Source organism: Mustela lutreola, chromosome 6, assembly GCF_030435805.1.
Source record: "Mustela lutreola isolate mMusLut2 chromosome 6, mMusLut2.pri, whole genome shotgun sequence".
NCBI classification, from domain to species: domain Eukaryota; kingdom Metazoa; phylum Chordata; class Mammalia; order Carnivora; family Mustelidae; genus Mustela; species Mustela lutreola.
This window is the reverse complement of record NC_081295.1, coordinates 155,967,935-155,979,057: the sequence shown is the minus strand read 5'-3', so window position 1 is coordinate 155,979,057 and position 11,123 is coordinate 155,967,935. Positions and strand designations below refer to the sequence as shown.

The window sequence follows — 11,123 nt, the reverse complement described above, 5'->3', positions numbered from 1 at the left end:
AAAAAATCTTAAAAGTCAGGCTGAGAAGAGGGCTCAGAGTAGCCTGGCTAGAGCTTGGTCTAAACTTTACCTGTTGTGAATTGAATTAATTGCGAATGTAAGGTTACCAAGAGATGTCTTTAGTGTAGTGGGTTAGGGCAAGGACCCCGGGTCAAAATCAGAATCCCCCCTGCCACTTACTAACTGTATGACATGGGGTAAGTATAATTTTAAGATTGAGATGAGTCCATATACATGCGGGTAATTGGGATAATAATTCACAAGTGTATTATGAGCATTACACGATTCACATCTGGAAAGAACTGGGAAATGTATCTGCGTATTTGCAAACAACTACAAACGTGTTTTAAGGTAAATAAAAATAACTGGGAAGGACAGTGTTACCCGCTCCTAAGGCTTCACTGTCTTTTGTGGAACGTAGGGACTTCTGACTTCTTGGACCTCTTCCTCCACTAAAATAATAACAATTGATAACATTGTTAGAATTACATAAAGGTTAATTTATTGACATTCTGTATTAGAGCGTTTTGGTCAATGTCACAGTTTATATTTATCTTCTGACTTCGGAAGAAATTAAAATTTTGATGTGCCTCAAAAAGTACCCTGGGGCTTGTGCCCACTGTGCCTAATGGATGGAGGACTGCGTGCACCTGACCATGAACTTAAAACAAAACAAAACAGAATTACCAAGTAGGGTATTATCCACACACACATACATATAAGCGCACACGAAATGCTTTAGAAATCTGCGGACCAGGAGTACCGGGTGTGCAAGCCCGCTGCTCCGCGGACATCCCGTGAGGGTCCCTCGGCCACTGCACAAGAGGGACGGGGCCGGCTCACCCACAGCCGGGCAGGAGGGACCCCGGGACACTGCTGTCCTGCTGCTCCGGCGGGACAGCACTGGGCTCGGCGCTCTTCTATGCGGACCGCCCAGTGTCCTGTGGCGAAGGTCCAGCCTCAGCTCTGACAGCCCTGGTGACCAGCCTCTGCGCACCAGCAGGGGGCGCCGCGGGAACCCGCCCAGCCTAAGGCGACCAGAAGCAGCCAGAAGGCACGCGACCCCACGGGGGAGCCGGAAGGACGTAATGTGACGTAAGGCTCGTTGCGGCAATGGGCGGGACGGGTGCGGAGAAACGGCCCAATGAGGGGAGGGCGCGGAGGGCGTGGCCAGGAGACGGTGATAAGGGGGCGGGGCTTGCCGGGCCGCAGCACGTTTGCGCGGACGCGGAGGGTGACAGTGGCCTTGCCAGTAGGTAGGACTCTTCAGTTTCAGTTTACACCCGAGTGTGACTGCGTTGGTGTTTGGTACTAGTATTTCAAGGAAATCCCCTCTTCTGGTTGAAATCTCAGTTCTCTGGCGCGAGTCCCCGGACCGGCAGCATCAGCAGCACCTGGGTAATAGAGAAATCGGATCCTGCTAGAGATCTAGCGGGTCAGAATCCGGGAGGCGGGCCCAGTAGTTTACAGACTACTTCAGGTGATTGGGTGCACGCTGGAGTTTGGGACTGCTTTGAAGTGTCGCGTTTCCCTTAGTTCCGATGCTGGGGGTGACTCCGCCAATGGCAGCTGAGCTAAACCAAGCCGTTTACCTTCCACAGGGCTTAGGTCTTACCCACTCCGACTTGGACGCCGGAGGATAAAGGGAAAAATAAATTGTATGTCTGGAAAGGCGAGATCTAGGAGAAGGATTGGACTCGACATTGAATGCAGAATTCTATGTCTCCAGATTTTATTACTCATAACATCTCGTCTACAGACGTGTGGCCCTCACTTAGACTTCTCCATCAAAGGTACTCGTGGTAAATAACGAATTCCCAGTCGCTGGGCCTGTAAGGAAGTAAATTCTATTTTTACAATAAAAACAAAAAATAAAATGAAAAAGCCAAACACTGTTTGGGCTCCTCCACTTAGCTAAGGCTCTCCTGATGAGGCAATGTACAGCAAACCAGGATTGGATCTGGGCAGAATATTCACATTAACCAATCATTCTCAGGCAGATCACTTTTCATACTTCGTAACTTCTGTGAGCTGATTGCTTTACTGTTTGCATTCATTTTTTCTCTGCATTCATACTTCTCCCCTAACTGAAGAAATAAAGAGTTTGTTAGGTGTTTTTGCCATCAGCATTAACATTTGGTATACAAAACAGGTAGTTGTTTTTACGTGTGCTCATATAACTCTCTTTAAATGCTACCTACACTTTACTCATCGTTTGCATGATCAGATAATGAGTCACATCTTGTTTAGTCAAGAGATATTCCTGAACAAAATGATCTTTGTTCCAAAACTCCAACTATCTTTGTTGGGGATTTAACTACTTGGTATTCAAGTAGTTCAAAGGCTCATATTTTCCTTGAGTCTTTGACCTGAAGAAAATTGGCTACTCTAATTCTCATTTTTATTCAACGACAAGGAAAATGTAATAGTCACTAACAGTTGTTAAGTGATTACAAAATATCCATGCCTGATTTAAAGCTTTGCATGACTTACCTCAATCCTTAAAATAATTCTAAGGTATGATACTCTTTTTTTCTTATATAAATGGGGAAAGTGAGACTTAGAAACGGGGTCACTCATTCTGCTGAGCCATTGCAACAACTCAGCTCTGGCCTCTCTCTTGTTACAGATGCATGTGTCCTTTAGTTATGATAGCTGCAAATCATCATTGAGAGCCAACCATGTGTCTGGAACAGCCTTAGACCTTAGGGAGTCAGCAGCATAAAATCTAACCCTATCCAGTGGAGCTTACAGTCTAGAGAATGGGAGGAGGAAATAATACTCAAATTCATATCAATTTTGCTAAGTGTAATGAAGAAGAATGAACAGAATAAATTAATAATGGGATAGAAGGGCACTATCTTACTTGTGCTGGTCAGAGAGTGTCTCCCAGATGTGGTAGCATTGTAATCCACCCACTCACCCCAACACCCGAGAAATGTGGGGAGTATTTCGTGTCTAACAGGTGGTACACCCAGATGAAGCATCCCAAACATGACAAGGTCTATCCCCTCATCTCGCTCTTTTCCCTTTCAGCTTTCTCTGACTAGCATTCTCTGGCTTCTCTTGGGTCTTCAGGCTCTGTCTCTCCTTTCATAGTAGCCATTTGCTTCTGTTTTTTTCTGAGTCTCTCTCCATTTCTCTCACCTTTATTCTTCCCCCTATGCTCTTCCATCTTTCCTAAAATGTAGCCATAGCTTGGTTGTGAGACATAATGTTTTGTACTTATGAAACACAGCTTAACCTTCATGTCTGAACTTATAGACAAAATTCCAAAACGTTAGTCCTTCACTTTTCCACAATTCCTGTTCCCTATCCATGGTAGCAGGTGTCACGGTTATGAAAGGAAAAGTCACTCAAATGCTGCTGTTCAAGTAAAGCAAAGAGAACCTTTCTCACGTGTAGCGCCACACACTCACGCCAGCAAAATGAAGGTCAGGAACTCAGAACTTCCCCTAACATTATCTCCACTTCTCCTCAGTCTTCTTTCCTGCAGCCAGGGTTTGGAAGGCAGTTGGGAGTATAAGTCAAGGAGGAGACTGCTGAAGCCGTTCATCTGAATAAAGTACAAAAAACAGCCTTCAGTAAGAACACTCCGTATAAAACTTTTGGGTTCACAGTCGATCTAAATAGCCAAAACTATGGGACAGAACCATCAAAAAAGCAGATCGTTGGAGAATTCAAGTTATGGTCAATGACAGCTCTCTAACTCATAAAAATGTGGATTTTCTTAGGACTATGTGTGTTTAAAGCAGTAATGTTATCCAAAGGAAGGTGTGGCCTTTGCCCTTTGCTGGGAGGTGATGTCTGGGCCCTTGGAATGTCCTGCAGGATAAGAGTATCTGTTTAGGAAGAGGTCTTGGGCTGCATGGGAGAGTGTAATAATGTCCTTTGTGTTGGGAGCTTTGGGCCATGTGGCGTTGGGACTATCTGCAGAGGGACTGTGGGCTAAAAGATTGTGCATGTGGACAGTCAACAGTCAACCATGTTTATATGATAAAGGCCTGTTGTTGGCAGTATGTATTGTGTTGTTGTAATGTTGTGTTGCAGAAGACATTAACACTCCCCATACCCACAAAGGAAAAGGATTACTAGAAGCTCTGAGTTGGGACCCCTGAGAGACTCTGTTCGTGTGCCTCTTACCTTGGCTTATAAAAACAAACAAACAAACAAACAAAAAGCCTTTTAAATTTAATTTAATTAACATATATTGTGTATTACTAGTTTCTGAGGTAGAATTTAGTGATTCATCAGTTGCATAGAACACCCAATGCTCATTCCATCAAGTGGCTGCCATAATGCTCGTCACCCAGTCACCAAATCCCTCACCCATCGCACTCCAGCAACCCGCACTTCCTTTCCTAGAGTTGAGTCTTTTATGGTCTGTCTCCCTCTCTGTTTTCATCTTATTTTATTTTTTTCTTCTCTTCCTCTATGTTCTGTTTCTTAAAATTCCACATAGGAGTGAAATTGGCTTGTTTTTAATCAGTATCCTTTTGATATTATAAACCCCAACCTTGACTATAACAACTTTTAGTGAATTCTGTGAGCCATCTGTGAGAATTACCAAATAGGAGGATGGTTTTGGATGTCAGACATGAGGGTAGTCTAATGGGACTGTTCCTTAACTTTGCACTATATCACAACGATATTAGTATTACTATATTCTGTTTATTACTTACATATTTGGATGAATATTTTGCCTTAATTTAATGATTTTTGTAGTTTTTATATGAACCCACTTCTTTTCACCTGCCAGCATATTTCCACAGGGTGATACTTTTTTAGGTCTTAGTGGCTTATGAGTTAAAAAAAAAAAAAAAAAAGCAAGCAATTAGCTATAAGTTTCTTTGATGGTCTACAAACCTAAGGGCTCCAGAAGGTCAAGAACAACTTCATCTCTCTTTATATCTCTAGTGCCTGGCCCAGAGACATTCGATGACTACCTCTTGAATGACTGATTTATAAGAAATATTCTGAATCATTGCCATGGTACAATTGAATAGGGAATTTTGACATGTGTCAAGGATCTCCTTAAAGGTCTTCATGACTAAATTATGCTCTTTAATTTCTTCTTTTAAAACATCCTTTTGCTACCTCTTAATCTGTTACCTTGCACTTTGAACATGGTAGGTTATTTTTAAGTATGACTCATTCATCAATTCAAATTCTACCTTTGAAATATATTAATTTAGCTTTAACTTCTTGTTCAACTGCAAATTTTATTAATTTATATTTTTCCATATTATTAATTTCTTATATTTTCATAAGCCAAAGTATTTTCTAGGGCTGTTCCTTTCTATTGTATTCATTTTCACTTTTGTTTTTTTTCTCACACCTGTCAGTTTTGTTGGACATTCCTACAAGCATCATGAATGGGAGATTTGCTGTACAGGTAGCTGGTTAGGAGTTCTCAGATGAATTCATTCAATTAATCCAGTATTTTCTCTAAGTACCCGCAATGTGCTGGTTTTATACAACTGAACAGACCACTGTTTGATCCATTTATAATCTCAGGAAAAGTCCTTCAGGACATCATGTGGGAGTTTGGTTGGTTTTTGTCTCTGTGGATAATGGTCAGTGTAGTCTAATTTCCTGAAATAAAATTTGGCCTGGGAATGCAAGTATGGAGGAACACTAGGAAATCTACCTGTACTGCATTGTAGCAGGATAAAGGAGGAAAAGCACATGATTCCATCAGATGCAACAGTTCACACAGCATTACTAATAAGAACTCTTCAAATATATTTAGAAGGAAACTAATCAACACATACAGTTTACACGCTCACATTTGCATGCAGGCAAACAAGGTTTTCATAAGGCATGACCTACCAAAGCCACTTCCATGAGAAGGTAGACAAAGACAGTGATGTCTGCTAGCACACCTAACATGGCAAATAGTTTGTGATTTTAGCTAACACAGTAACGTGATAAAAGTAATTAACAGAAATAGAGGAAAGAATATAAAACTTTTGATTTGCTAGAGATAGTATTATGTGTAAAGAAAATGAAAACAGGCCTTTAAATCATTAAATATTGATTAGAATTGATAAAATTTAGTAATCAAATAGATATAAGGTGCATGTAAGTAATCAATTTCTCAATCCCCCTACCCCCGAATTTATAACAGTTTTTCCGTCTGATGTCATGTGCCAGAAGCGATTAGAAAGCAGAACCTTGTGAACATCGGCCTTACATTTGTTGGGAGAATTTATGGGGCTTAGTTTACAGTGTAACAGCATATCCCCACATTGGTTGTATGAGTTTCACTCTATTTCATTTTTCATTACATGCGTAATCCGCCAACTCTTAAAAAGTCTCAGCTATGATCTTTGAACATTCACACCAGTACCATTCTCTCTGGTTCTTTCTGGTACCCTGATTAGACATATGGTAGCCAAATTTACTCCTAATTCCAGATCTTTTAAATTACTTTCACATTTTTCTCCCCACATTTTGGATCAACTCTGCTTACAGAGTCCATGTGAATTTTTCATCTGGGGTCAGTTGACTATTTGGCCTATCCAGCAAGCCTTCAATTTTAATTTTCTTATGATTAATATACAGATAGATTCATTTGTAGAATTTGTGTTTTTTCTTTCAAATCGTTTTGAAAAATTCTTTTTATTCTTAGTCCCTCAGCATATTTCAAACAGTCCTTTTTTAAAAAATATTTTTTAAAGATTTTGTTTATTTATTTGACAGAGAGAGATCACAAGTAGGCAGAGAGGCAGGCGGGGGGGGGGGGGAGCAGGCTCCACACTGAGCAGAAAGCCTGACTTGGAGCTTGATCCCAGGACCCTGGGTTCATGACGTGAGCCGAAGGCAGAGTCTTAACCTACTTACTGAGCCACCCAGATGCCACCCCCCCACTTTTTAAAATATATTAAAGTAAGCAATCTGAAGTCTGTTTCTTTTTATTCCTTTTGTTTCCAATTGTGTGCTTCTCTTATTCTTGATCAGTGTCTTGTTGAATTGTGTGTTGATTTTGGTTTTGAAGTTGCTCCTGCATGCTCTTTGTTATCTTACTTGTGGGGATTTGTTGAGACCTCTACAGAGGATCTGTATTTGCATTTTCCAGGTGCTCAGGGGTGTAAATTGAACTTGGGATATTCCTAAATTAATTCTCAGGCTGGGTGTTCTGAATCCCTGTGATTTTAATGGCAGAAACAAGTGAGTTGTAGTCCAAATTCTCGGTGGCAGAATCTACCTCGCTCAGCACCCAGACTCAGGGCACACTCTTGTTGCGATTCTCCATGGTGAGTGTGGGTATGGGCATGTGTGTGTGTTCCAGTTCATCCTACTGTGAGGATGTAACCACGAAAAATTTCTCATCAGTGTTCTTGGTGAACTCTGAACCATTGGTTGCTTTCCTCCTGGCCCTTCCTCTAGCTCCACAGCTTCTTTCCCCAGATTTCTTTTCCCCACAATAATCCATTGCCCAGCAGCAGGAACCTTTTATGCCTCAGGACCTTGTGCAGCAGAAGCGACATCCTGCTAGGGAGGGCTTCCCTTCCTTTTCTCCCTCCTCAGTCCTTGCCTCCCATGGACAGGCGGAATGAGTCCAGGGTACTGAGAAGGGGCCCTTGGTCCTGGGGTAACTATTGCCCAGTCGGTCAGACACCTTATGGGAGTGAGTAGTAGGGCTTCTCTCTCCTGACCTGGGGAGCTTTACAGTTAAATGCTGCCAGAAGACTAAATGTTTAAACAGGACTTCCTAGGAGAGAACCTATAGTAGGTGATGGGATTTGAAGGCCTAAGACAGGACAAGTTCCCTTTCCTGTCCCTCTGTGCCCTTGGATTACAGCACAGACTCCCCCCACGCACACCACCCCCCACCTTGGCCCCACCAGCTGAAGGGGAGCAATTGCAAAGGTCCCAGAAAAGCCTATGTAAGATTTCCGTGAAAACTCATATTTGTCTTCAGCTTTTTCCAGTATTACCTATCTATAAGCTAAAAAAAAAGAAAAGTTCTGAGCAGAACAAAGTTTTCAAAGACTACCCTTTCTGCATCAGGTAAAAAGAGAGCCTTTTCAAGTCCTTGAACATCACAATTAATTTGGAGCTCTCAACACGGAAACAAAACCTCTACCCTTGGAAAGGTATTTCCACTTAAAATTGATATTTAGTTTTGTGAAACTAAAGGAACAATGCCTGTACAGAACCGTTTTTGTTGTGAGCGCTTAATTTTTGGTGGGTATTGTAACTAACCGGAAAACATACTTGCTACGCAGACTTGGAAATTAAAGTCCTAGCCAGATTTAAATTTAGGAGACATCCCGAGAATAGCTCTCGGAATAAGGATTACAGCTCATTTATTGAGAGCATGCGTGGCTCTGAAAAGAGCCTTTGGGGTTGATGACAGGATGCTTACTTGGCACGTTCACTTGGAGCTGGTGTACTTGGTGACGGCCTTGGTGCCCTCGGACACGGCGTGCTTGGCCAGCTCCCCGGGCAGCAGCAGGCGCACGGCCGTCTGGATCTCCCTGGACGTGATGGTCGAGCGCTTGTTGTAGTGCGCCAGGCGGGACGCCTCGCCCGCGATGCGCTCGAAGATGTCGTTGACGAACGAGTTCATGATGCCCATGGCCTTGGACGAGATGCCGGTGTCGGGGTGCACCTGCTTCAGCACCTTGTACACGTACACCGAGTAGCTCTCCTTGCGGCTGCGCTTGCGCTTCTTGCCGTCCTTCTTCTGCGCCTTGGTCACCGCCTTCTTGGAGCCCTTTTTCGGGGCTGGAGCGGACTTGGTGGGCTCAGGCATCCTAGCGTCAAGTTAGAACAGTAGAACTAAGAGCTAGAAAAATAATCGGGTCGCCAAAGCCCCGTTTATTTATAGATGCGGTATTCAAATAAGGTTAGCAAGATTTCGTTCCCGATTGGATTAATTTTAGTGTGTCGTCACAAATGCGAATGTAAAAGCTACTTTCAGGTCCGGCTTTTCATTGGCTGCTTTGTTACTTTGCTTCGACCCAATGAGAAGACCTAGAGTAGGCTGCCCAAAGCTACTATAAATACGCCTGCGACGCTCTTGCATTGTGGATTTCACAGGGAACCAATGAAACTTTTTTGAATAGGTTAGCTTTCAGGTAATTTGGTCTAGACAACTCCGTGCGGACAAATATGGCTTTCTACGTGGACTCTGGGTTCTGTACTGCGGGATAACTGGTGGCCCTGCTGAGGTCCTAGAAGGTACCGAGTTAATACTCACGCGGATACTCAAGAAGCACGTATCTCTCCTGGCCGCCAACCTAATAGATTTACGAGCAGGAGCTCTGCAGTGCGCCGGGGTGTTTAACACCTTTATGCTAATACTTTGCCTTTACTGAGGGGGGGAAAAAAAGTGGCTACGAAAACTGTTCCAGATCGGTTTTCCTTCCCCGTACGGTCACTCCCCTTCTCGCAGTCCGTGTGCGCGAACTCATTTCCCAGCAGCGGAGAAAGGAAAGGGGCGGGAATTAACACTCGGCGCACCGTATAAGGACATCAGCGATCTTCTGTGGATCTATCAACTCCCCAAAACCATTTAGTTCCTCGAGGGGCCGCCTGTGACTGCACCTCGTTGCGGCGAGAACCACCTCCCTGCGCTGGAGGTGCCGCCCCTCCGCGGTGCGTCTGCCCTCCCGCCACGCCCCCTACTAATAGTGTGCAACAGCTCTTTTCCTGAGGTCTGGGGTGGCTCTGAAAAGAGCCTTTGGGTTGTGTTGAGCTTCAAAGCAGTTGGCCAAAGAAACTTATTTCTTCTTAGCTGCCGCCTTCTTTGGCTTGGCTGCCTTGGGTTTGGCGGTCTTTGGCTTGGCCGCCTTAGGTTTCACCGCTTTGGCCTTTGCAGGGCTCTTGGGCGCCTTCTTGGGCTTGGCTGCTTTCGCCTTTTTCGGGCTCTTTGCTTTTTTGGCTCCTGCAGCCGCTGCGGGCTTCTTCGCCTTCTTTGGGGTCTTCTTGGCGCTCTTCTTGGGGGCGCTGGCCCCCGCAGCCTTCTTGGGCTTCTTGGCCGCCCCGGCCGCCTTCTTGGGCTTGGCCGCGCCCGCCTTCTTGGCCTTGGGCTTGGCCTCGCCGGACGCCGCCTTCTTGTTGAGCTTGAAGGAGCCCGAGGCGCCGGTGCCCTTGGTCTGCACCAGGGTGCCCTTGCTCACCAGGCTCTTGAGGCCCAGCTTGATGCGGCTGTTGTTCTTCTCCACGTCGTAGCCGGCGGCCGCCAGCGCCTTCTTGAGCGCTGCCAGGGACACGCCGCTGCGCTCCTTGGACGCGGCGACGGCCTTGGTGATGAGCTCGGACACCGGGGGGCCGGACGCCTTGCGCTTGGCGGCACCGGCGGACTTGCGGGCCTTCTTCTTCACGGGCGTCTTCTCGGCAGGGGCCGGAGCGGCGGGCGCGGCGGGCGCAGTCTCGGACATGCTGAAGGCGGGCGCGGGGAGAGCAAGTCGAGCCGGAAGCAGAGGCACTGGCCGGGACTCGGGCCGCGCCGCTGCGCCCTCCCGTTTATATAGGGCGGAGCTGCGCGGTGATTGGTGCGCTGTCCAGCCCGCCTCGCTGGCAGCCGCAGAGTGTCCTCTCGGATCCCGAGTTGTGTTTGTTACACCTCAAAAAATGCCAAAAATATCAAAATTCTCTACATCGAATCGCCCGGTTTTTCTCACAAAATGATCCCCGAAGCCTCAGGCTTCACGCTGGTTTCAAATTATGAAGAAAGCACAAAGCTTTATGCCAAAAACTTGCAATATTTCCCGCCGTGCTCTTCAAATTTCAACTCAGAGAAACAAAACTTTCTATTTTCTTCGTAAATTATAAACCGATCTTTAAGTGTGGAGTTTTCTGACCTCTCAAATAGGATTCTCCAAGTGGTTAGCTTCCGATGTGTCCAAAAACCATGCCACTGGCACTAGGATTTTTATTACAAATCTGCGCTTAAGTGAGGGAAGTAACACAGGCTCCTCGGAGAGTCCTGCCTATTGAGCCGAGGGCATTTGAGTTCATCAAACTGGTTTAGTTTAATGCCAAGCAAATTATTGCCCATTTGGGGTTAGATTTTGGACCCCTGGGACATTAGTCTATGCACCCATGGTTTTATTTCTGTCTGCTGCATCTTTGTTTTTAAATAATTCTTTAGGATAATTCTTTTCCTT

At 45.1% G+C, this 11,123-nt stretch overlaps 2 protein-coding genes across 3 annotated transcripts; both read right to left on the bottom strand.

Annotated features, from left to right (window-relative positions):
* Positions 1–1,710: 1,710 nt before the first annotated feature.
* On the bottom strand, positions 1,711–8,807 carry LOC131833031 (histone H2B type 1-M). Of its 2 annotated transcripts, none has more exons than XM_059176280.1 (2): positions 8,375–8,807; positions 1,711–1,830 (listed from the first exon to the last, which is right to left on the bottom strand). In XM_059176280.1, exon 1 carries the CDS (start codon positions 8,762–8,764, stop codon positions 8,384–8,386), a length of 381 nt encoding a protein of 126 aa, XP_059032263.1. In that variant the 5' UTR covers positions 8,765–8,807; the 3' UTR covers positions 1,711–1,830; positions 8,375–8,383. The 2 variants fall into 2 exon arrangements, with proteins under 2 accessions (XP_059032263.1, XP_059032262.1); XM_059176279.1 differs by lacking the exon at positions 1,711–1,830 and adding an exon at positions 3,430–3,556.
* An 867-nt stretch (positions 8,808–9,674) lies between these two features.
* On the bottom strand, positions 9,675–10,474 carry H1-4 (H1.4 linker histone, cluster member). The gene has a single exon (XM_059176243.1). It carries the CDS (start codon positions 10,392–10,394, stop codon positions 9,735–9,737), a length of 660 nt encoding a protein of 219 aa, XP_059032226.1. The 5' UTR covers positions 10,395–10,474; the 3' UTR covers positions 9,675–9,734.
* Positions 10,475–11,123: the final 649 nt, after the last annotated feature.